Below are 27,164 nucleotides of genomic sequence, written 5' to 3'. Positions count from 1 at the left end.
GTGCATCTCCATATTATCCGAAATCGAATGGGAAAATTGAGAGATTTCACCGATACCTAAAGAAAGCCTTCAGAGCGGCCGAGTGTGAAGGAAAGGTGTGGGGGGAGGAGCTTCCTAAGATTCTGTTGGCATATCGTTCAACGCCACACAGAGCGTCGGGGGAGACACCAGCTATGCTGATGTTTGGACGAGACATTCGTACAAAGATTCCAAACGTGGAGAAGGGAGATGACATATCACACATCAGAAAGAAGACAAATGACATCCGACACCATCACCAGGAGTACAGAACCAAAATGAAACAGTACGCTGACCAGAAGAAAAGAGCGAAGGAACACAACTTTGAAGTTGGTGACGTTGTGTACATTGCTAGTATGGAGAACGGAAAGCTGGATTCCATATTCAGAGACACTCGCTATGTGTTACTCAAAAACACATCGGACAATTCTTTCGAACTGATCAACACAGAAGATGGATCAAAGGTCATCAGGAATGTCAAACATCTGCGCCACACTCCAGTGGTAATGGACTTTGATGTTCCGGAGCCAACCGAGGCTCGGGTTCTCAATGACAATCTGGACATGGAGTTCGCTCAGATCACTCCAGCAGTCGAGATTCCACCTGAACCCGACTTTGCCCCTGTTCCAGAATGGCAGGTTGTCACTACCAGGCGTGGCAGGGTTGTAAGAAAGCCCGCACGTTACAGGGACACTTAGTAACTGTAAAGTGACTTTGTAAAAAAAAAAAAAAGTTATGTTCAACTGTAATAATCATCATATTGAATCTGTTAATGAATGAAAAAAAAAAGAGTTGTGAACATTACAGTACAGTGTTATTGTAGGCAACAGTAATAGACAGTTAGTCACAAGGGATTTAATTTGATTGTTTGTAATGAAACCCTTTTATGTTGAAGTACTTTAATTAGTACTTTAATTCTAAACAAGGGAGGGATGTAGTATAGTATCTTAGCTACTGGAGATATCGCGAGATGCTGAGAGAGATCGCGGGATGCAGAGAGACAGATAGACACGCTAGACAGAGAGCAGGGACATGGTGATTATAATTTGTTAATAAATCGAGTTAATAAGAACCTGACTGATCATTTATGGACAACACAACAATTATTATAATTTTGGATAAACCTAATTAACTATAATTTTATTTGTAGGTTGATGTATTTAATTTTGCAAAGAATTAATTGATTATCGTTTTAGTTCAAGGGTTATTAATTTTATTTTTAAAGACATTTATTGTTTTATTTAAATTGTAATATTTAAATTAAAAAAATATTTGAACATTGCTGTTTTATATGTTGTTTGTGTCTATTTGTTAGCATTTGTGTTGCTCTGTATATTTCAAAAATAAATCTGGAGAAACTCAGTACTTTTCTAAGTACTCTTGAGTACTTGAGTAGTCTTTTCACTGCATACTTTTTGACTCTTAATTAAGTAATTATTTTTATGAATACTTCTACTTCTACTTGAGTATTTATATACTTAAAGTAACACTCATTTTACTTGAGTACATTTTTTGGCTACTCTACTCACCTCTGCTGAGGAATCAAACTCACTTTTCCGTTTCAGTCAAACTCTCACACACACACACACTACTATACTCTCTCACACACAATACTATTCTCTCTCACACACACTACTTTATTCTCTTGCATAAACAGCTATACTCTCACATACACTACTATACTCTCTCACATACACTACTATTCTCTCACATACACTACTATACTCTCTCACATACCCGACTATACTCGCTCACATACACGACTATACACTCTTATGCATACATGTAAAAGGAGTATAATACTGTGTGTGTATGAGTATAGTGGTGTATATACAAGATTATAATAGTGTGTAAGACCAAGTATGAATTCATTTTAACCATGCATACACGCACACACCGCACACACACAAACACACACACACACACACACACACTGTAGTAACATCTAAGTTATAGCCTAGCCTAGCTCTTTAGATAAGCCTACTAGAACGCCAGCTGGTTGGTGACACCACCAGCCCAGTCACCCTCCCCTCCCCTCCTCCCCTCCCCTCCAGTAGAGTAATTCGAGCAGACGACCAGTTGGACCCGGTGACCAAACTCAACAACTCAAACTACACTCCAGATTCAACAAAACCAAACTGAACCAGGCCATTACTTGTAGTGGGCATCTATTAACTTGATTTGATTCATTAGCGGGACAAAGAAGCGTGCGTACTGCGCGGGGGGACCATGAGGGGCTGCGCGCTGTTCCTGGTGCCATGTTGCTTATGGAGTTTGTGTGCCGTCGGAGGTAAGTTCGGTTGTGCGACTGTACACAGACAACGACACATGTTCAGGCTGCCCTGTGTGTGTGTGTGTGTGTGTGTGTGTGTGTGTGTGTGTGTGTGTGTGTGTGTGTGTTTGTGTGTGTGTGTGTGTGTGTGTGTGGAGTCCGTATTTGGCACGTCTTGGCACAATGAAATGAAAAGTGTGCAATTACTACGCCTCTTAATCTACAATTTGGTCCTCACAGACCACATACGTTTGATATTCAAACTCATTTATCCTACGATTTAAGTTGTTGGTTGGCTGGTATTGGCCTGCTGACAGTTGGCATTAACTGACTTGATTAGAAACCTGTCTACCAAGTCTTCAAGAACTGTGTGTATCTCATGAATTCAGGGTAAAAAACACACTGAGATGAGTCGTTCTCAGCCCCATGTATGGTTCTATATTCATGGTACATAAGGCCCAAATTAAAATAATTTTGTTTGTATCTAAGTAATATATAAACTATGATCATGTCATGTATTGGACGTTATTGTTGCCATTTGTCAGTTATTCATTACAAAATTTTCTTAAATATCGTCCTAATAATTATGTTTTTATTATGTTTAGGATTATGTTATTTTTAGATAGAAAAAATGTTTACACTTACACAGGTATTGATATCTTGTCCCATTCAATTTTACATTTTTGTATATTTCTTATTGGTCAATGTGCCGTCACCTGTGATCTTATGTGCACCGTCTCCCCCCAATAGAGTCCAATCCGGAGGAGCAGGCCCTGATGTCCTCCCTCTTCGCACCCCTCAAGTACAACCTGAAAGTACGGCCGGCCCGCCGTGCTGATGAGCGAGTGGTGGTGCGTGTGGGCATGATGCTCACTTCCTTTGTCGGACTGGTGAGGGTTGGCACACACACACATACACGTATTAAACACACACACACACACACACTTATTAAACTCACACACACACACACATATTAAACACACACACATATTAAACACACACACACACACGTATTAAACACACACACATATACACACAAATAAACACTTATATATATTAGAAACACACTTACACCCACACACACGCACATATATTAGACGCACACCAATGCACATCAATTACACGCATGTAAGCACATATATTACACACGGACACACGTACACAAACATACACACACACACAAACACACCTTAACGTAAGTATTACACACAAGTAAACCCCTGTGTCTGTGTGTACTTTTGAGTTCATCTTGGCTCAGATTGATGTATTTGTACCTGCTGGAACACGGGTCCAGTGTAGTACAGTGGTCAGGAAGTTCTTCCACCTCCAGCTGAAAGGTTCTGGGGTCTCACCCCAATGTCTGTAGTCTTAGCTGTATGGTGTCCCCGCACGAGACGCCTAAGACCTCACCGCTCGTTAATATCACTGGTAATTTATTTGGGATAAAAGCGTCTGCTAAAGGACTGAAAAGTGGTGAAGGTGTGTGGGATGCATTTCAGGTCACCTTTGTTCAGCTGGCTCGATATAGGAACTGCTTCAAAGCATGCAGCGATGGATGACTTTTCTTTGAGTTTCTCTTCCTCTCAAGGTTTTTTGTTTCATGAAATAAATAAGTTGTCCTATACAACTATTTCATTTAACTAAACGTTTTCACAAAATATTTAGATATCAAAAACCGGAAGACAAACAATGGCAATTTCCATTGGTGGTATGCTGAAGCACGTTTATTGAAGGGGTTTGTAAACGACAAAGGGTCCCTAAAAATGGAAATCAATACACAGACAGCTCCAATAACCCTGCAGTTGAGTCGTTTTGTCAGTTTAACAAACCTCTGCCAGTTAAACCCAATTATGCACAAGCTCTTGTTTACTCAGCGGGGTCGTGTTTGCCAACCCCTGGAATCGGTTTAACGTTTTTATCACGATCAAGATGCATTTAATCAATTTATTGGAAATAGTTCCTTCCACTTCACATTGTCATTAATTTCCCTTGTTACAAATATAAACAAAATCACACACCCACACATTATCGCGCCAAGACACACACACACACACATTCATACCACATTTCTTTCGGTTTATTTTTATTCGAAAGGGCAATTTCAAATCCTGTGGAAATATAAAATATATATATAATATAAACCAAGTTCGGGCAAATGTAGAACATCATGTACACACACAAACACACACACACACACACACACACACACTCACACACACACACTCACACCATCACACACGCTACGTCTCTTTAGAATTGAGGTCAAGCGAAATTCACGCAACACTGTTTAAGTTCCTGAGTGGAATGATGCCAGAAAATTACCCCCCAACACACACAAACACACACACACACACACACACACACACACACATGCATCGAAACACATAAACGCATGCGTCACCATACATACATATCCCGCACTGGCACTCTAACTTTAGGCTAACGGTTAGCAGCTAGTGGTTCCCAGCGTATAAGGAGACATGGGGATTTACTTCACTAGTCGTTCATACTAGTAGCATGAGGCTAGGGGTTTGGAGCAGTGGAGTCGAGAGAGAGAGGGAGCAAGAGATGCTTAATGGGAGAGAGAGTGTGTTTGAGATATATATATATATATATATATATATAGAGAGAGAGAGAGAGAGAGAGAGAGAGAGAGAGAGAGAGAGAGAGAGAGAGAGAGAGAGAGAGAGAGAGAGAGAGAGAGAGAGAATAGGGGGAGAGGATTCTACCCCCCTCGGTCCTTGCACCAGCTGTCTTGCAGGCATTTCTGAGCCTAGTTTTAAATAGCAGTCCTTGTTACACAGGGCTGGGGCCTCCCAAGATATCACACACACACAAACACACCCACTCACCCACCTACGCACAAACAAACAAACAAAAACAAAAGCACACACTGACCAACATTTCCACACGTCTCCCCCTCGGTATCTCGGATCACATCACAGACACTCTGTGCATGTACATACAAACAAATGCTGGATCACTCACACAGAGTGAAAAGTGATATTTATGTGTGGTGTGTGGTGGGTTTTTGTGCATTGTGGTTTGTTTTATTTTAAATGATTATCAAAAGTTTACTAGTGACCACTAGGGGGCGAAAAGTTCTACGTGTATTGCTGAGAAAAGAAGCCTAAATGCAAAGTTGTACTCATGTTGTTGGAAAAAGCTTAACATTTGGAAAAAAAAACATTTTACTCAAGGATGGAAGACCTTTGTCATATTATCAGATCAAAACGATTTACGATTAACACTTTGATTTGTTATTTTCTTTGTCTTCTCAGAACATGAAGAATGAAGAAATGAGTACAACTGTGGTTATGAATCTGGTAGGAATTGCATGGATATAATATACAGTATATAGTAAACATAGATATAGTTTTTGTGTGCCGATAGCAGTGTGTCTCATTTTGAATGCATGGACACACTCACCTTTCAACAGTAAACGCCTTCCGTTTTAAACGGTTCTACGAGGTCACCCCATTTAACAAGCACCCACTCCTGCTGGTTCCTTTGACAAGCGCTCTGTTTATCGTGCTCTTAAGGCGTCGCAGGATGTGACCGAGGGTCTGCCAGCGCCCCTTTGAATTGAGGCTGTGACAGATTGAAAAATTGTGTGTAACAGTCTATATATTTGTCACTCCCCCCCCCGCGAGCCGACACAGATCTCTTTAGGAACGGCCTCTTCTTTCTAGAAAGCTTTTAGAAACATTGGACAAAAAAATGTTTTCCCTTTTGAAAATATACATTTATGACGACAATATAGTTAAATTGGTAAGAATATATGAAGACAAGGCAAATACAAGGCAAACAAAGCATAAGGAGGAGAGACAAATATGCAATAGGCCATGGAATACACCCAGCTATCCCAACATTTATAATAACATCATAAATAATGATAATATATAAATAATATAATAATCATGATAATGATATTCTGAACTCACCTTTACCTCCAACCTCCCTGGTCCCTCTGTTTCTGTTTGGCAAAGCATCACAGTTTTCCTGTCCTCACACACACATACACACACACACACACACAGACACACACACACACACACATACAGACACACACACACACACACACACACATACATACATTCGCAAAGACACAGACACACAAACACACACTTACACACACACAGAGACACATACACACAGACACACACACAGACAGACAAGGAAACACTCTAAAGCGGTGTGTTTCACATGAACTACAGGAGTGGACAGACCACCGGTTGTCGTGGAAACCCAAGGACCACAGCGGTGTGGAGGTGCTACGTATCCCCTCGGGGAAGGTGTGGCTGCCTGACATCGTGCTCTACAACAAGTAGGAACCACAAGCCATGTGATGTGTGTGTGGTGTGCACGTTGCGGCAGTAGCTAAGGAGGCAGAGCGGGTTGGCTGGTAACCGGAAGGTTTCTAGTTCGATCCCCGGCTCCTCCTAGCATGTCGAGGTGTCCCTGAGCAAGACGCCTCACCCTGACCGCTCCTGATGAGCTGGCTGTCTCCCTGCGTGGTTGACGGTGTGTGTGAATATGTCAATTTGTGAATGAGTGGTTGTAAGTCACTTTGGATAAAAGCGTCAACAAAATCCCCTAAGTGTAAACGCTTACGTGCACACTCACGTACACTTGGCGGGTGGGCCAACTCCGTAACAAGACGTGATTGTTGAGGCCAAACAGAGTGAGGTAGGTTTGTTAAGCATGGCACCTGCGGATATTTAGCTATTATCCAAAGTGACTTGCGGTGACGTTAAAGAGGAGCAGATGAGGTCTCTCTTGCATGCAAGACGCCTACAAGTTAGTCTGCGGACATTCAGGTTTACACACACACACACACACACTCTTGCAAACACAAACACACATACTCGCTAACAGACACACACACATACACACACTCACAAACACATTTTTTGTGGGATTTTTCAGTTCTAAAAGTCAACATGCATATTTCAATACCTGAGGGGAGTACAAACCAGTTTGGACAGATGCAGAAGCGCATAAACATGCACACACACAAACACACAGCTACACACACACATACACATGCATGTGCCAACACACACACATTTCACGCAAAGAAATGGTTCTATGGCTCTAAGGGGATATACTTCACTGGACATTCATACTGGTAGCATGAGGTTAGTGGGCTGGAGTTGTGGAGAGAAAAGGGAGAGAGGGAGCAAGAGACGCTGCAACGAAGAGAGAGAGGGTGTGAGAGAGAGGGAAACTGAAAGAGAAAGCTACACACACATCCATTGGAGTTAAAACTCCAATTTAGAAGGGAGTCAAAAACCATCACCGCCAACTATCCTGGCTCTATTAAAACATTGATTTGGCTCAAAATTTAATCCCCAGAATAATGCAGATTGACCACTGGAGTAGAGCCAGAGTAAAAAGAAAGAGAATGAAAAAAACACTTTTTTAGTTTTTAGTTTTTTTTTGTTTTTGATTCAGGCCAGTCATATCCCTCTCTTCTATCTTTACCCAGGCTTATTTCTATTTCCCCCCTTTTGCTTCCTCCTATCTCTCTCTCTTACATCTACACATCGACACACTCACTCACACCTCCTTACTGCAGTGTTCCTCAGTCTGTCTGTGGGTCCTAATCAGCCAGCTTCGCCCACCACGCAAATTAATCCAGGATGTCTCTCCAATAACAGAGCTACCCCGGCCCCCCCGCACAAGCTGCCTGTCTCCTTACCACATAGTGTTTGTTGTTTCTGCTCATATATAAATAGGTGGGAAAAACATAGTCACAGAAACATAGAATATGCACCGATTTACGCAGTCCTACTCAAACACATGCACAAACACACAGACTAAATCTCGATGCTTACAGGTGTTACATCCATATACAAACCACACATGGCGATCTTACTTAGTCTCCAAGACCATTGTGAGTGAGCGTGTGTGAGCGATCGAAGGACATGAGGAGTTGGACACAGAACTCTGGTAACCTGCACTGTGACTCACTCTCTCTCTCTGTGTCGGTCTCTCTCTCTGCCTGTCTCTCTCTCTGTGTCCCTCCGTCTCTCTCTCTCTCTCTCTCTCTCTTTCTCTCTCTCCTCTCTCTCCCTCTCTCTCCCCCTCTCGCTCTCTTTCTCCCTCTCTCTCTTCCTCTCTCTCTCTCTCTCTCTCTCTCTCTCCTTCTCTCTCTCTCTCTCTCTCCCCCTCTCTCTCTTTCTCCCTCTCTCTCTTCCCCTCTCTCTCTCTCTCTCTCTCTCTCTCTCTCTCTCTCTCTGTCTCTCCCTCCCGCTCTCTCTCTCTCTGTCTCTCTCTGTCTCCATAGTAACGATGGGGTGTTTGACGTGGCGCTACAGGTTCACGTGCAGGTGTACAGCAGCGGCCGCGTCACCTGGTCCCCCCCGGCCCTCTACTGCAGCTCCTGCGGGGTCAAGGTGCACACACAAACACACACGTAAACACACACACACGCACGCACGCACACACACACACACAAACACACACATCACATCACTCACTCACACATTGCCATGCTCTGATTATCCGTCCGATTATCCGAGACCTCGATAACAAAACACACACACATACAGGGGTTCCCAACCTTCTTTGTTCCATGGACCGACATATTCATGAAAAGTATCATCTTGCCTTATTCACAACATTTGTGTAACCGCACTGAAATGCTTGAGTCTCAGGCTCACTTGAACAATGCAATCATATACAATTATAACATTTATTAGAGAAACACAAGAAAAGTCACCTTAGACTTCAATAAACACAAAAGTTGTGCAGAGAGATGCATTTACAGTTCTTAATTTACAGTGGTTTAGTTGCATTATTGCTAAATTTTATGTCCATGTGTCGAAGTAAATAACATGATGGTTTTAACGGGTCCATGGACTAGAGAAGCGCGGTTGGCGGTTGCAAAACCGGCTAAACCGCGGTTCGGGCGGATGACGTGACAAAAAATAATATTGTAATTAAATTCGGTCGGGTGACGGTTTAACCAATCATATTAAAAATATATACATGGTTAAATACACACACACTCTCTCACACACACACACACACTCCTGAAAGAAAAAACAAAGCTTCAATTAAGTGACGATCCATCTCATGTCGCATTTCGTTGCAGCGCTTTCCTTATAGGCCACTAAGCAAACGTCTCGTAGATGAGACTGCCCTTGGGTTATTTTGTTTCGATATTAGTTCTATTTTAAAACAGCCCATCATTGTAGCCTACCACTCTTGGAATAAGGAATTTAAATGAGATTACTTTATTCAACTTCTATTTCAGTAACATCCACAGCTAAGAAAGAAGGTAAGAAAGATTGTCGGAAAACTTAGATTTGCAAGGCAAGCAGGCAAGCTTTGGGGTTGTTACGTACAATTTAAAATGTGAACATGCATGTTGCTCTGTTGTGTCGTGGACTTGCAACGAATTTTGGAATTAATAGGCTCGAGCCTGCGTTTCTTTAATATCGAGGCCTTTTTTTTTCAAAAAATAAAGTGCAATAGCCATTATCCTATATAGTAGGCTATATACAACTGGCGGATGGCGGGCGGGTGCGGTTTTGAAAATGGTTAAAAAAGGTTGGTGTGGATGGATGGCGGACGGATGATGTTTTTGTGATGCGGTTGCGCATGAAATAATAGCTCCGGTCTGTTGACCGGGGCTTGGGAATCGCTGCTCTAGCGACACGGTCTCTATCAGAACGTCCCATAACTGACTGTACAAGCCTTCTACTCCTCAGCTCTTAACATACCATGTCCCCGCTCTCTCCTCCTGCGTCCCCCTCCCAGGTCACCTACTTCCCCTTCGACTGGCAGAACTGCACCATGCAGTTCCGCTCCTACACCTACGACTCCACCGAGATTGACCTGCAGTACGCGCTGGACGCCAAGGGCAAGGAGATCCGCGAGATTGTCCTGGATGAGGGCTTCAGCGGTGGGTACCAAATCAGTGAAATCATGATGTCATACTTAAATACCGAACGTTCCTCATCCATTAAATAAAGATGTCATACTAAAAGAAAAATCATGTTCTACATCAATTAAATCATGATGTCATACTGAAGTACCTCATGTTCTCCATCTATTGATTCAAGATGTCATAATGAGGAACCTCATTTTCTCACAGGATGCATGGTGAGTTGATTTGGGTTGTCTTGGGTTACGTGGGCACGATGGTTGGGTTTCGTTTGGTTGCATATAAGATGATACCAAGGAAGTGTTTAGAAGTCAATAACATAAACATGGCCACTATAGCCTAAACCGCAGACTGAAACTGTGAGAGCATCCTCCCTGACCGTAGTCAGGGTAACGGTTTCTGCCCCCCCCCCCCCCCCCCCCACAGAGAGCGGCGAGTGGTACATCCGCCACAAGGCCAGCAAGAAGAACATGAACGAGGACATGTACGAAGACATGACCTTCTACCTGATCATCGAGAGGAAGCCCCTGTACTACATTTTCAACATCATCATCCCCTGCATCCTCATCACCATCATCGCCATCTTTAACTTCTACCTGCCCCCGGATGCCGGTACGCCGCCCTGCTCCTTCACCACCAACATGGGCCTCAATCCCCTGGCGGCCATCCTGGTTTAAACGATAGCTCGGTGCGGTTCACCGAACACGGACCGAGCTGGAGCCAAGATGGCCGCTAGGTGAATTATGGCTATGGCTGGATGTTGTTTCTTGAAAATCGTGCTAGGAAGATTCATATACAATTAAAATATCTTCATGTCATCTCCATGTACGCATGCATGGGAAACATGAACACACAGCTCAGTATTACAAATATGTAATTCTGCAAAAAAGTGGGACGTCGCAGAGTTTTAACAGCCAAACCGATTTGGCCATGTGTGGTCGTGTCAGCTTTATCGACCTGTATTCACCCGTGCGTATGCCTCCCGCCGTTTGTGTGTGTGTGTGTGTGTGTGTGTGTGTGTGTGTGTGCGTCCAGGCGAGAAGATGGGTCTGTCCATCAACGTGCTGCTCACCATTACCGTGTTCCTGCTGCTGCTAGCCGACAAGGTCCCCGAGACGTCCCTGGGGGTCCCCATTATCGTCAACTACATCATGTTCACCATGATCCTGGTCACTGCCTCCGTCATCCTCAGCGTGGTGGTGCTCAACCTCCACCACCGCTCCCCTAACACTCACCAGATGCCCATGTGGGTGCGCAAGGTGAAACGACACCTCCCTCCATTCAGATTCAGATTCAGACTCAGAGTGGCTTTTAATTCGTCTTATTGCACAAGAGTACAATTCTTAGGCTTGGTTCTTCAACAGCCACATAGCAGCAACAACACAAGTGAAGTAAATAAAGATAAGTAAAAAAATATAGATGTGTAAAAACATAAGTAAAAATAAGTAGCAGCATCAATATAATAACAGATAATAAAAATAAAATATAATAAATAGAGAAACGAAAACAGTGCTAATAGTAAGTAGTGAGGTGTAGTAAAGTGTAAAGTGTTCAAGTGGTAGTGGTACCAGCCACGGTTGATTCCCCCCGTAGTCTGCTCTTTGGAGTGGACTGCGCTGAGGCAGAGGTGTGCAGCCCATGGGGGCTGGCGGTAAAGGGGCTAGTGGTGTGTGGTGGAAAACACTTCAACTCTAACAAGGAAAGAGATCAGGAGACTTCAGAACTTTAGAACTTTAAGAAAGAAATACAAAAGCCGGGAACCACTTATTTTCCAGCTTTGGCAAACAGTTTTTTATTGTCTGGCTTTGGGATTCCTCCCATAAGCTCCAAGCCAAGGTTGTTACATGGCTTCAAGCCCATACATGGCTTCAACATCAACCGACTTGGTTGCAAACCTTTCACCCAGTTCCTCTCATCCTTTACCCTCGCCATCCTTATCGATTCCTTTCACAACACTTTCTAAACATCAGGTTGTCTGGACCTCTGGATCTGAAGAATTCTGTCATATATAATATGAGGACATACTGGTGTCACAGAAGAGGATATATTCAAGAAGCAAGAAGAATCAAGAATCTTTTGAAGAAGTCTCTTCAGGAGATTCTTCAAAGTCTTATCTCATTCATATAGACTATAAGGCAACATAATGATTATAATCCTTTGATGGGTATCGTTCAATTCTCCCCCACGCGCCACTATAATTGTCGCCCACGTTGTTTAGAATGACGGGTACCTTGGTCGTAGTGGTCGGGGGCTGCGGAGAACTCCACCTTCTGTGCTGTGCCTAGCCTGGCATTAAGTCGCGCAAGCCGTTTGCCTCCAACGCGGCATTGAGCGCATCATTTTCCACCTCAGGTCATCGACGAGAGACTTCTGACAGCAAAGCTCTGAGCGGATGGCGTTCAGCTCTGACCTCGGGGGTCAGCCCAGTGGAAATGTACTCTGTGAGCACTGGTCGTGAGCACACCGCCTCCCGGAGCTTCCTGATACATAGACGAACAGTGACCACGACAGTAACAGAGGGAGTCTATCAGGAGTGGTCTTCGTCATGGATCTGGGTGCTAGAGGGAGCTGGTGCCTAGCTCTTTATAGGGCTGAACACTATCTAATGAACGGTTGAGAAATGGAGATAAACAAAAGTGTTTTCAACACTGCCCACACTAAGTTAGTTCTGAATGAGTACAAAGGGTGGAAACACCTGCAGGTGGATGCAAACATTTTTTGTGTGTATGTGTATGTGTGAAAATTCCCAATATTAATTTTTTAATTAAATCTAGGGTTGGCAGTTTGGTGAAACCAGCCAGAAAAACCTCGATTTTTAAAGTAGCCAACTGAAAAAAGGCTTCCCGGTAAAGGCCACTCCTCCAAAATGCAAGACCTCGACCTTGGTTGCCTCAGCAATAGTTCTGCCTAGCCTTGTGGAATACACCGGTCAATGACCTCACAGGCAGGTATCCAGGTCGGTCGGGAGACATACTGGTATGCTGTAAGCTGTTCAATCTTTGCATCGGTAAACACTCAAATGATCAGAAGGGCTTATTGCAGGCCTACGACCACCACAAACACTGTCAGAGTATTTGATTTATTGATGACTGCCAGGATGTAAAGAGAACTGCAACAAATAGGAAAAAAAACGATTCTTATGTAATGCCTACCCTAGCTTTAAAAGTCCCTTTTTCCCTTTGGGACTCTTAAAAGTCCCTTTTTTTATTGTTTACATTTTGGGACATTTGGGGCATAGAATATTGACTGTTCATGTACCAACAATTTACGGAAAACAAATGATGACCATGAACCAAAAGCAGCGCAACATTAAAAAATGAATCTAACGGCACTTCAAGCATAAATAAATGATGGTAATTTAAACAGCGGCTATTGCGTTTATTAAAGGGATACTTCACCGGTGGAGATATGAAGGTTATATGAATTAAATAATTCTATGTATTACAAATGTGAAAAAAAAAATTGAAATCGGTTCATCCTAGCTTGAGAAAAGGCAGAAAGTGCCTCTCTGGCTCAAAAGTAAGAAATCCTCCAACTACCACAGTGCATCGCGCTCGCTGCACCGCCCGCATGTTTCCGTTTGGAGGGGAAAGGACCCATGGTCCTAGCTCAAGTGGTAGCGTGAGCAAACTTTGTGTAAACATATCCCCGTGATACGTTGACTAGTTTAGACTTAGACTGCACAGCATAAAAAGATTTGCTAATTACACTAGCTCAGCATATCAAGTATTTGTAGTCAACCTTTTCTCCCCAGTTGAAATAAGTGTTTATCTTACACAGTAGGCCTACTTTAGTATAACAGCACTTTGGTTAGTAAACAAATCCCAACAACCAACAAGAATTTGAAGTTTTATTCATGAAAAAATATGAACTATTTACAAAAATAAAACGTGTAGGGTGCGTTTGAGTCAAAATAGTCACAGCTCATCTTGAGCATCTACTGTCTCCTGGTAGCAACGGTACTGCCCATGTTGTGCTTGGTCATTATCTCTGATGGCCTGGACAACACAGGAAGCCGATATTGTCTTAAAAAAGAAAGAGAACAACATTAGCAAAGCAAGATAATTTATGCCATGAGTAGCCTTTACAGCGTTACACAGACTTCAAGCTAACGTAACGTAGCCTATGCTCTGCCAATAAGATCGGCTACTTTCGGATAACTACATTGTCACGTTCCCTGGGACTCAAAACTATTGTAGCCAATGTGTTAGTAAAAAAACAAACACTTACTCTATGCTCAGTTGCTGTTTCTCCCGGCAGGCTTTGGCTGGCGTTTCCAGTTCACTTTCTGGGTCCGGAAATATGCATCCAATACCCAACTGTTCAGATGAGGCGTAAAGCCTGGGTGAGAGGTTACACACATGGCCCCGTCCTCGACAGATTCAGCCATTTATTCTAGAAGAAACTGGCATCGCTGAAATTCGCTGCAGCACAGGGACTCTGTGTAAGTGTCTATAGGCGAACAGAGCAAACCGGCACGCTCTGGTTCCTCGTCCTCGGCAAGGCTTGTTCAGCTGCAGCAGCCTTGTCCTCTATTTGTGTCAATTCTTCCTGGCTGTATTCTGGCTCGCACTAATAGCCCTGAATGTCCGAATCCAAGAATTGATTTTCAAAATGCTCTTCAGCTGTTTCACATTGCAAATTTGTTCTCTTGCTAAGCGGTGAAGAAACATGGCGGACATTGTGTTTGCATCTCGTACGCGAGCTCTCACCCCCCCTCATTCCTTATTGGTGGGCTCACAAATTTGCGGAACCAGTGGTTTGTAGTCCAAGGCCCTTCTAGCAGGCAAGCAAAGTTCTCCCGAGATGACGTCAAACGCGTAATTTGACGTCATCTCGGGAGAAAATTAGTTCAGGAAAGCTGGGCCAGGGGAAGACTGGGTTAGACTGAGGGCAAAAAAACATTTTATGATGATAGAACACCGGTTCTGGATGGGTGAAGTATCCCTTTAAGCATAGACTCTGGGCTCCCTTGAAACTGTCCCCACCACTCCCTCCTCCTTTACCCTCCACCTCAACACTCCTTCTCCCCCAATGCTCCCCACAACAACCACCCTCCCCCAATTCACCATCTCCCCAAAAACTGTTTGTATCCACCTGCATGTGTTTCCACCATTTGTACCTATTCAAAACTACCTTGGTGTGGGCTTTTCTCCATCTCCATTTCTCTACGAACCCCGTCTCCCTCCTCACCCCCTCCACCCCATCCCTCCACCAGATCTTCATCCACCTCCTGCCCCCCTACCTGGGCATGCTGCGGCCCAAGGTGGAGACCCCGCTGTCCCTGGAGACACCGGTGCGGCGTGAGGTCAGCGTGAAGACGGTCAGCCGCTCCGCCGACGAATACTTCATACGCAAGCCCGCCAACTCCTTCCTCTTCCCAAAGCCCAACAGGTGTGTGTGTGTCTGTGTGTTACTGTACTCTACAACTAAATGTGTGTGTGTGTACTTGTTTCTGGTAAAGCACCCTCAGGTATAAGGAAAAAGTACATACCAATTTTGACTCTTCAACTAAGTGGGCCCCATTTTAACGGTCTGAAACGCAAGTGAGAAGCGCCAAGCGCAAGTAGCTTTGTGGGCGGTTCTATGGCGATGTTGCTATTTTACCGGCGTATGAATGAATCTTGCGCCTGGCGCAAATCTCAAAAAGGTTGGTCTGAAGTAGCCCAATTACCCTAGGTGTGGTTTGGGCGTAACGTTCAATAAACCAATCTGAATGCCATCTACCATCCCCTTTAAGAGCCATGAGTGCATTTGAATCTGACCAGTTGATATTTTGACAGCGCGTTTGCAGTCTCCGATGAGACAGATGCATGACCACATGAATTTCAATCTTCAAAATGCTCAGTTTATGGCCAAATAATATGGCCTAATTCATACATGGAATAGCGTTTTCTTCCACAACTTCAGAACTGAGTCCTCAAATACAATTCGGCAAATAAAACTTAACACACATATGATATGCGGTAACTGTGGTTCTATTTAATGATATACGCAATACATTAACAAACATCGTTTCTTACCAGTATTGTATGTATTATCGTCACGACTTGTGTTCCTAATATGCATGTGTCCCCCCGTTAATATACATTGCCATGGACTGTATTATGCTTTATGTGTTTAGTTTGCGTGTGTTTAATCAGATGGATGCACACACACGCGCCCGCATTCATTAATTCTGTTACACACACGCGCTTGCATTCATTCATTATTTTTAACACTCACTCGCTGTAAAACAATGTTTCCTCACGATCAAATACTCATCAATCCTAAAAGTTATGGGTTTGTACACGATGTCTGTGTCAAGAAAATAAGTGTTTGCTGTACGTTGTTTGCAGAGGCATTGATTTAAAAGTACAACTTTTAAATCAAAAATTTATATAAAAGTACAACTTTTAAATCAACAGCTGACACGCTGTATAAGCTGTTCTTTCCCAAATAATTTACCAAGAATGTGTGGCTAGGTAGATGAGAGAAGCAAAGTGTATGCGCGAGGTGCACAAGCAACATTATGCATGCGCCTTTAAAATAGCATCTGAACAAAGCGCCACTGACTTTAAACCAGGTATATCCTGGTTTGTGGCGCAATTGTTTTCTGAAACTGCAAAATAGCACCAGGGAACGTTTGCGCCAGAACACGCCTCCGCCTTTTGCCGAACCGCCCCTTGGGGCGCAAGATCATTCCCTAATTTACCGACGCTTGGCGGTGGAGGGAAAAGAACGCTCAGCGCCAGTTGCAAACTAATAACGACACATGCGTCAGTGTAGAAAGTAAATTGCGCCGGATGAAAGATAGGGCCCAGTGTGTGTGTGTTGATTTTTGTGTGTCTGTGTAAAGTGTGTGTGTACAGTTTCTGTGCGTGTATACGAAACGACACGCATTTGCGGAGGTGTGTGTGTGTTTGTGTGTACTCAAATGAGTTTTGTGCGCACCAGGGGGGAGTTGTGGTGAAAGGTGATGAAAGGCAAATCCCTCTTCTTCCGAGGACACACGGGTCACGGCGAGTGACTGATGAGAGACCGATCGCTGTTCCATCGATCCGTCCCTCCCCCCCCCAATCTGCTGACGCTCGCTTTAACCCGACGCACTCGCAGTCATGTCACGCTCCCCCTGCCACACTGGCGCCCCGCAGACGCAGGGATGCGGCACGATCGTCGCAGTCTGTGCTGCTGCGGCAATGTGGGTGCAGCCTCCCCATCGCCAAACAGTCAGCAGTGCAGACCCTCCATTCATGCACACATTCACACAGCGACGGCGGAGTCAACCACGCAGGGCGACAGCCAGCTCGTCAGGAGCAGTTAGGGTGGGGTGTCTTACGCAGGAACACCTCCACACTCAGCTAGGAGGAGCCGGGGATCGAACTAGCAACCTTCCGGTTACCAACCAACCCGCTCTACCTCCTGAGCCACTGTCGCCTCTGCTATCCATAATAAATATGGAATATTCTTGTGAATATGTCAAACAATTATTTGGAAAAAACTCTCAGGATCGTAGTGGTTTAGTTGTTCACCTCTCAGCCGAAACGTGCCAGGATCGATACCCAATGTCCGCCCCCTAACGTGTAAACATCTTTGAACAAGACATCCTCAACCTGCTTCATGACATAGATCGGAATTCACTGCCCATTTTGAAAAGGCCACACACAGGCTCTCTGTACCCTTGATGCTATCCATCTCTCTCATTGGTCATCTCGGTCTCTGCCCTTAACTCAACTCTTTCCCAACTCAGCCCTTCCCCTTCTCTTTTTCTCTCCTCTCTCTCTCTCTCTCTGTCTGTCTCTCTCTCTCTCTCTCTTTCTCTCTCTCCCTCCGTCTCTCCCTCTCTCTCCCTTTGGTCTGCTGCTCCCTGGAGGGGAGCAGAGGGAGGGAGAGAGGGGAGGGTGGTGGCAGAGGCAGACATGGTAAATCGTTGCTAAAATAATAATGGTGACGCACAAATCCACCGCCGACACGTTACAGCGGCGCGCGTGTGTGTGTGTGTGTTTGTGTGTGTGTGTGTGTGTGTGTGTGTGTGTGTGTGTGTGTGTGTGTGTGCGTGCGTGTGTGTGAAGGTGAATGTCCTCACAAGTGTTGGGTGGGAGGTGGGGGAGGAGGCAGTATCTCTATTAGGGCCAATCCGATGAGACAGCAGTATCTCTCCACACATACAGACACACACACTCACACACAAACACACACACACACACACACACACACACACACACATTCAGTCTCAATAAACCTTAATTAGGTTTATTGAGACTCTTGGCAGGTGGGTGAGGTGGTCATGGTGGTGGAGGAGGGGGAGGGGGTTTAAATAGTACCTCTGACTAGTCATTCACCTCTCCCCGATCAAGGGACCCAACCACACCTAGGAGACACGTGGCCATGGGGAAGTGTGTGTGTTTGTGGTGGGGGGGGGGGGGGTGGCTGGCTCTCTCTTTCTCTGTCTCTCTCTCTCCCACACCGCAATCATCTGATAGCATCTGCCTGTGGGCGTGTTTGTGTGTGTTTGTACGTGTGTGCGGTCACAGGTTCACCTGCCACACAACTGCACACCTCGGTTGTGTGGGTGTAACCACACACACACACAGAAATGTAGCATGATGAATACCAAGGTGGGTTTATAGTCAAGGCACGCTGCGAGAGGGGACAACAACAGACAGAAATCTTCTTGAAATAGTTCCTCTGTTTCGGAGTGTGGCACTACAATACCCCCAAGTGGTCACTGTGCTGTACTGCAAGTCCTCCGTCTAAAATCAACAGCCTCCGTCTAAAATCATCAGCTGCTCACCTGAGCCGACGGTAATGTCTTCCTCCTCCGCCACACAATGCCACACACTCAAAGACATCTGACAAAGGTGTTTGATATTCTAGTTGTTTCATAACATAGCGGATGTGTGGCAAAGAATAGTCATTAATGTTAATAAAGTGTGGTAATGCCTCGGATTAAAGCTCATATATCATGAAGCAAACATTGGATGCCATGTTTACTTACTGTTTGAAATGGTTTGTATTATTTGTCTATGTGCAGATGTACGGTACATCTATGTTACGTTTCCATTAGATATGCAATGTGTAAAAATCAGTGGCATTAGTGCAGGGGTTCTCAAAGTTTTGACAGTTGAGGGCCAATTTAGGAACCCAAAATTTCACTGAGGGCTGCCAAAGGAAACATTTTTTATAAAACAGAACAAAATCCCATTTGTAATCATTTTAATGACCAGGTTGCATCTCTACAGTCTCTACATGTATTGGTCTGCATCAAGTATAAACACATTTTAAATAACTAATTAGGGAAAACCTGGCACAACTTGAGAAAACCTTAAGAAACATTGTAACTAACACACAATCCCTGGGGTTCTCTGCCCCCTACAGTATAATTTGGGATATAACAGTCCTGTGTGCATTTCAGAATAAAAACTTAATTAGAACAGTCAGTCTCAGTGTGCCTTCCTTTCTTATCAGCCTGGACCTTATTCAGGAGCAATTCCAGCTACAAAATCACCTCAGGAAAACCTGCAGAGACACACAGACAGACAGACACACACACACACACACACACACACAAACACACACACACACACACACACACACACACACACACACACACACACACACACAGGGAGGGGGAGAAAGAGAGAGACTTTTAAAATAGAAGCTTACCAAACAAGTCATCATCATCACTCATATCTCATTGCCTGTCATCAATAAGCTTGTCATTAAATCACACAATATTTGTTGCTAGGTCAACATAACTTTTTGTATTGCTGTGGGATTTGTGGTGCTGTTTTCGGTTGGCCTTGATTCCTCTGATGTCCGGCTCCATCTCCGTCGTTGCAATACGAAGGACATCATGTAGATGGCCATCTGTAAGCCTGAATCTCAGCTTGGATTTGTTGATGGCCATGGTGGAGAAGGTCTTCTCACAAGTATATGTGCTCCCGAATAAAGAGACCTTTCTGATGGCATGCTGGCGCAGTGCAGGGTATGTCGCTGGGGAAAGTCCTTTGTAGAACTCGATGAGATTCCTGTCACGATATGCTGCTCTGGCCTCGGAGCTCTCCTGTAGGTCAATGAGCTCAAACTGCATTTCTGCAGGCTCTTCCGCAGCGACACAAGAGAAAGGATTTTGGAAGAGGTTGATTGACTTCTCGTAGTTCCTGAAGTCGGAGGAGCGGTGCTCGAATTCCTCTCTTAGTTTTTTTATTCGGTTTTGGTTGTGGCCTGAACGCAGGTGACGCAGAATGTGGCACCGATCTGTGTCTGTTTCATTTACGAGCACCTTGCAGGCGGGAAAATGGGTTAGATCTCCCTGTTTGAGCTGTCCCTGCAGCAGTTCAATTTTTCTCTGGAAAGCTTTGACGTTGTCGAATAGTGTGGAAATAAGCTTCCCATGGCCCTGCAGCTTCAAATTGAGATCGCTGAGACAAGTGTTCACATCAACAAGGAGCGCTAGGTCACAGAGCCATTTTGTGTCACTTAGCTGTGTCAAATCCTGTCCTTTTGACTCCATGAACTCTCCTATTTCCTTCCTCAAGTTAAAAAAAACGCTTCAATGTGGCACCTCTGCTCAGCCACCTCACAGCAGAGTCATATAACTGCCTCCGATTGCTCCAGAAAAGTCTTGAATTGGCGGTGATTCAGACCTCTGGACTTCAGGAAATTAACTGTCTTCACAACAATCTCCATGACATGTTCTATTTCAAGCGTTTGAGCAGTGAGGGCTTCTTGGTGCATTATGCAGTAATATTTGATTAGTTTCTCACCTCCGCTGTTGGCCACTTTCTCAGAGAGCAGCGACATGGCACCTGCCTTTCTTCCGACCATTGCCGGTGCTCCATCTGTTGTGACACCGACCATAGACTGCAGCTTCACATTGTATGCTTCAAGACTGCGACACACAGCATCACAAATGTCGACTCCCCTTGTTCTGTCTTTGACACTCTCCAAACTAAGCAGCTCCTCGCCTATTTCAAAGTTCTCTGTGACCGTTCGGATGAAAATCAGCAATTGCGCTGTATCGGAAATGTCCGTGCTTTCATCCAGTGTGATGGAAAAGGCTCCCTTTCCTAGTCCCTCGATACGTTGTCCCAGTTGCTCTTTGAGATTGTTTGCCAGATCTTCGATTCGTCGTGTCACTGTGTCATTCGACAAACTTATGTCACGGAGCTTTGCTTTTTTCTCAGGGCATACAATGTCGGCCACTTTCAAAATGCAGTCTCGCACAAATTCTCCGTCACTGAAGGGCTTGCTCCGGCGGGCTATTTCTTGAGCTACAACGTAGCTAGCCTGTGTTACAGCTTCACCGGATTTTGTTAGATTTGTGAAAACTGACTGCTGTGCAGCGTAGCCTCTTTTAAGTTGTTCAAGCTTACCGGTGCGCTCCTCGCCGGTAAATTTGTCGTACGTTTTATGATTGGTATCATAATGGCGTTTTATGTTGAAGTCCTTCAGCATTGCATTAACCTGCTTGCAGATCAGGCACATGACTTTATCCGACCCGTGAGGTACGGCAAAGTAAGTGTATGTCCAGTTATCTTGAAACCACCTTTTCTCATCACCAAAAGTATGTTTATTTCTCCATCATCACAGCTGCAGTCACGGTCTCTTCCCTGAGGCTGCGGCAGAGTGACTGAGGCGGGAAACGCCGTCAGCATCCCAGTGGTGAAAAAAAACATTGCACCGTGGACCTCTGGGAGTGAGGTCAAGTGAGGTCTAAATCACGAAACTGAGGTTCATCCTTTCAAAGTAATGTACGGTCGGATTAAATCGAACAAATGTAACAGGATTCAATTGAAAGCTAGAGAGTCGACTTTTCTCTTTATATTTATTTATTTTTGTTTAAATTAATATTGATATAAAAAAAAAAATTAAAATCAATTTTTAAAATTTTTTTTTTAATATGTTTAGCTTACGGGCCGCCAGGAATGTTTCTGCGGGCCGCCATTGGCCCGCGGGCCGCACTTTGAGAACCCCTGCATTAGTGGAACGAACTTTGCAAAAATGGCATGTAATACTCAAAATTATATTTGAATTAGAGTCTAATCCCTTGAATCCCTAGAATTTGTGTTTGTTTTGGCTCAGAATGGCCCTTTACATCTCATAAGGAGCAAACAAAATCGACTTTAAATTAAAGTGTGAATCATCATAAATCAAGTGAATTCAATCTCCGTCCTTCAGCATCAGCCATTAATATGTGTGTGCTTGTTTGTTTGTGTGTGTGTGTGTGTGTGTGTGTGTGTGTGTGTGTGTGTGTGTGTGTGTGTGTCTGTGTCTGTGTCTGCGTGTGTCAATTATGTTTTTCATATTTTTTTCCCAGTCCATTTCCTTCCTATTTCTACCTGGAAATGTTAAAATATATTTGTTAAAATTACTTTTTTAATTGAAATATTGCTTATAACATTTATTGCTAACATATTTGAATTCCCTCTCAATCAGCATTGACTAGAGATATGTACCGGTAATGTGACGCTACAAACTTGATGAAATATATTACAACAGCTTTAACTTCAGACCGATGTTTTTATGGTATTGAAACGATGTCTGTGGCAGGTACCAGCCGGAGGGCATGACCACGGACATGCGAAAGTACATCGACGGGCCCAGCAGCTACCTGACACTGCCCGATGAGCTCAAGTCTGCCATCGAGGCCATCACCTACATCGCTGAGGCCCTGCAGGCCGAGAAGGACTACGAAGCTGTGAGTGTCCTCAACCGATGCCTCTTGAGCTGCTACGGTGGCCATTTTGTCAGCTATGTATATGTTGTTTGGTCTTTATGTCTGTTCTGATTTTGTTTAAAGGTTTTTTTTTTCTTGTCTTTTTTTTTTTTGGGCGGTTTGTAACTGTCTGGTTGTTTGTACATTTGTTTGTTATGAACATATTGCTTTTCTGGTCTGTGCCGCCTTTTTAAAACTATTTTCTTGCCCATTTCTCTTTTTAGTCGTTCTTTCTTCATTTCCCTCTGTCTGTCTCTGCATGCTTGCTGTCTCATGGACTGTCTACCTCTAATGTAATTTTTCTCTTCTCTTTTCTTCTTCCCCATCATCTCCTCTTCTATCCCCTCCACCTCTCCATCCTCTCCTCCTCCTCCCTTCACCCCTGCCCCTCTCCTCCTCCCTTCTCCTCTTCATTCTGCTAATCTTTCCTCGCCCCCTTCTCTCTCTTTCCTCTCCTCTCCTCCTGTCCTGTCCTTCCCTTCCCCTCCACCCTCCTCTCTTTCCCTGTCCTGTCCTTCTCTCCCCTCGTTTCCAACTTGCCACTCCTCTCCTTCCGCCCTCCTCCTCTCCCTCCTCCTGCTCCTCCTTCACCTCCTGCTCCTCCTCCTCCTCCTTCTCCTCCTCCTCCTCCTCTTCTCCCTCCTCCTGCTCCTCCTCCACCTCCTGCTCCTCCTCCTCCTCCTGCTCCTCCTGCTCCTCCTCTTCTCCCTCCTCCTCTCCCTCCTCCTGCTCCTTCTCCTCTCCCTCCTCCTCCTGCTCCTCCTCTTCTCTCTCTCCTGCTCCTCCACCTCTCCCTCCTCCTCCTCTCCCCTCCATTCCTCCTCACAACTCCTCTCCTCCCGCCCTCCTCCTCTTCCTCCTCTCCCCTCCTTTCCTCCTCACCACTCATCTCCTCTCGCCCTCCTCCTCCTCCTCCTCCTCCTCCCGCTCCTCCTCCTCTCCCTAGCTGAAGGAGGACTGGCAGTATGTAGCCATGGTGGTGGACCGCATGTTCCTGTGGATCTTTGTGGTCTTCACCACCGTCGGAACCCTTGGCATTTTCATCAACGCCAGCACCAGCCTCACACCCACCGACCCCTTCAAGCCCTGAGCAGGGTGTGTGTGTGTTTGTGTGTGTGTGTGCGTGTGTGTGTGTGTGTGTCCGCATATGCCAAGCTCTTCTCCTAGCAAAGCACCACCACAATTCGGTGTGTCTTCATCTAAAATCTTTTTTGGAGAGCAATTTCATGCTTTTGTTTGTTTCCGTTTTTGTGTTTTTATATTCCAAATTGTAATTAGAATTGCCTTTGTGTTATCCTAATATCATGATCACTCCCATAGCTCTTTGTCTGCAACCGTATAATGCAGATTGAGAAAAAGGAAAGCTTTTATTGTAAAGCTTGTACAGTGAAGAAGGCAAAGAAATTATTTCACAATAAGGGCGACAGAAAAACATGTCAACCATTTCAGCCGCCCTTATTGTGAAATTATTTGTTTGTTGTGTTTTCTGGACCCTTGGTGATACAGTGAAAGTTTGAAAGAGACCTTCGTGGCGCTGTTTGTCTGTGTACAAAATGACAGACTGTGGTCAGATATCAAGCGCTTGCCCAGAGAGTTTGAAGAGAATAAACTTGAAAGCATACTTGAAAGATGGAAGTATTTTATTTCATGTTTAAGGGTACTTACACTTTTCTGAAGGAAACCTTTATTCACATGGTTTTCTTACAAAGTTTCTGAACTAAATGTTCAATTCAGTTTGATTTAGTTTGATGACTATTGTATGAAAAATTTGATTTGTAATGAATGTACTTACATACACATTCAACTACAGTGTTACTGTCAAGAATTTCGTCAAATATTTGTGTGAAGTGTGAACATATAAACAAATTGAAACCCCCTCAAAAGCATTCTCCATAAATACCAGTCAAGGTATGTGTGTGTGTGGTGCTTGTGTTTGAGTGCATGTCTCCCACCCTCATTTTTTTTACCCTAACCGTGTCTGAATGAGCGGGGGGCGGATCTGGGATATATCTGGGACAGCAGTGATCCTCTGTATTTCCGGCTTGCGTGTGCTTGGCGCGTGTAGCTATTTTTGTGTGTGTGTGTTGGGGGGGATACTGGCCAGCTGCATCAATAGGTTGTGGACCTGTCCACTGTCTCTACCAGAAGACACACACTCACAGACAGTGACGGCACACAGGTTGATACGCACGCACACAAACACTTTGGACACCTAGACTAATGGACACTCCATTGCAGTTTATACTGACACACACACTCTCACAGTGACGCGTCCGTTAAGCATTAACGCAAAGTTATTTACCCAAAGAGACACACACATACTTGATGCACCCCATCCTTTTGCATGAGCTGCTCAGGAATGCCATGCGACACACACACCTGTCCTCGTCCACTCTGTTGAGCAGAGCCAGGGGCCGGGGGGTCTTTGGCTGCGTCCTATTTGTGTTCACACCTCCTTGCTGTCAATCTTAATCAAAGAGATTGTGAGTGACGATGGAAGGTATAGAGGAACCGGTGTTGGATGAGTGTTGTTGTATTATTTTACTTTAACATTTAGGGGATTTCGGGGGAGCCGCTTTTATCCGAAGCATCATTCATTCACACATTCCGACGGCGGAGTCAACCATGCAGGGTGACAGAAATTTCGTCAGTAGCAGACAGGGTCAGGCGTCTTGCTCAGGGACACCTCGACACTCAGCTAGGAGGAGCCGGGGAATCGCTACTGCTATTATTAATTAACTCTGGCTGTAGTTATACGTGTACTGTAAAATGGAGATAGAGGAGAAGAGTTGGAGGGAGAGAGGGAGAGGGATGCAGAGAAGTGAGGAAGTTCACACCGCTTTCGACATTAACATACATGTTTGCGGAATATATCCCTTTAGCACTGTGACTTACGGAGCTATGTAGTGTTGAGCTGTTGTTTGGCGGAGGGCTTTGGAAGACTGAAGAATGGATCCATTCAGAGGACCTCGCTGGGACGGTTTAAGACTGCGTTCAGGAAAGCAAAGTCATCTGTCAGTCACTTTCAACTGGCTACAGTCAAAGCATTGGTGTTTTGGTTTCAAAACTCCTTCTCAGGTGTACAGACACAGGAAGGACCATCATTACAAGTAACCAATCGAAAGTTAAACCAGTCTTTCGAGTGACAACAAAAAATCGGAGTTCACCAGTGGTTAAGAAGTGAAATCATTAACGCTTTGTCTCATTTCATAGGCGTAATCTTTTGGTTGAGGAAGAGGTGTACAATTCCCTTTCGTTCGTTAAACTTAATCAAGAGGAAAACGGTGCTGCTGAGACACTGCACACTGCAAAGATACATAATAAGCTCAAACACACACACACACACACACACAAAGCTCACTCACTCACACACACACACATAAAGCTCAAAGACACACACAAAGCTCACTCACATACACACACACAAAGCCACACATGAAGCTCACTCACACACATACACATAAAGCTCACCCACACACAGACACACAAAGCTCACTCACACACACATACACACACAAAACCACAAAACCACACACAAAGTTCAGTCACACACACACAAACACAAAGCTCACTCACACACACACACTCAAGGCTCACCACACACACGCACACAGAGGAATTGCTCTCATTGTTGGGACACAGAGTCACTGAGTGAACAGACTCCACCACCAGCCAACAGCCAGCCGCTCTGAAACACAGTCCCCCTCGTGGCTCCTTCTCCCACACACATACTGAGATTCCCCCTCACCCTCCACCCCCCCAGGGCTGTCTATCACACTGTTCCCGATCCCAGGTTGGTGAGCACTAACAGGTGTAGCCCCCCCATCCCCTCCACCCCTTAACCCCACTGACTACAAACACATTCCGCCCTCTCCTCACTCCCCAAACGGACCCTGTTCTTTTTTTCTCATTCAGGAGAACGAGAGAAAGAGGGGGGCATCACCCCCTCCCCCCCCCCCCCCCACACACACACACACACACACACACACACACACACAAAGCTCACTCACACAAACACACACAGACACACACACACACAATCAAGGCTCACACACACATAAACCTCACACACACAAATAAATGCACATACAGGAAGCAAGGAGGGGAATGTGTGTGGGTGTGCGTGTGTGGAGGAGACCAGTATACATTTTGGAAATACTTCTCCGGTTCCTTGATGTGCCCACCCCCCCTCCCCTTCCACTCAGCCAGGGGGGTGTTTCTCTGAGGTGAGCTGGGCGCTGGGGGGGGCAACGCCGTCTCCCAGCGTTGTGACAGCA

The 27,164-nt window shown here is 44.8% G+C and overlaps 1 protein-coding gene across 1 annotated transcript; it reads left to right on the top strand.

The window, feature by feature from the left end:
- Window positions 1–2,247: 2,247 nt before the first annotated feature.
- On the top strand, window positions 2,248–23,977 carry chrnb1 (cholinergic receptor, nicotinic, beta 1 (muscle); the record flags this gene model as incomplete). Its single annotated transcript, XM_079757574.1, has 11 exons — window positions 2,248–2,308; window positions 3,041–3,180; window positions 5,572–5,616; window positions 6,508–6,617; window positions 8,583–8,691; window positions 10,061–10,205; window positions 10,614–10,799; window positions 11,223–11,446; window positions 15,406–15,581; window positions 22,722–22,869; window positions 23,834–23,977. The coding sequence occupies 11 exons, from the start codon at window positions 2,248–2,250 to the stop codon at window positions 23,975–23,977; spliced, it is 1,488 nt and encodes a 495-aa protein (XP_079613700.1).
- Window positions 23,978–27,164: the final 3,187 nt, after the last annotated feature.

The sequence above is a fragment of the Pollachius pollachius genome (genome assembly GCF_949987615.1).
Source record: "Pollachius pollachius genome assembly, chromosome: 20".
NCBI classification, from domain to species: Eukaryota; Metazoa; Chordata; class Actinopteri; order Gadiformes; family Gadidae; genus Pollachius; species Pollachius pollachius.
Note: the sequence above shows the minus strand (reverse complement) of the source record. Positions and strands in the feature narration are given on the sequence as shown.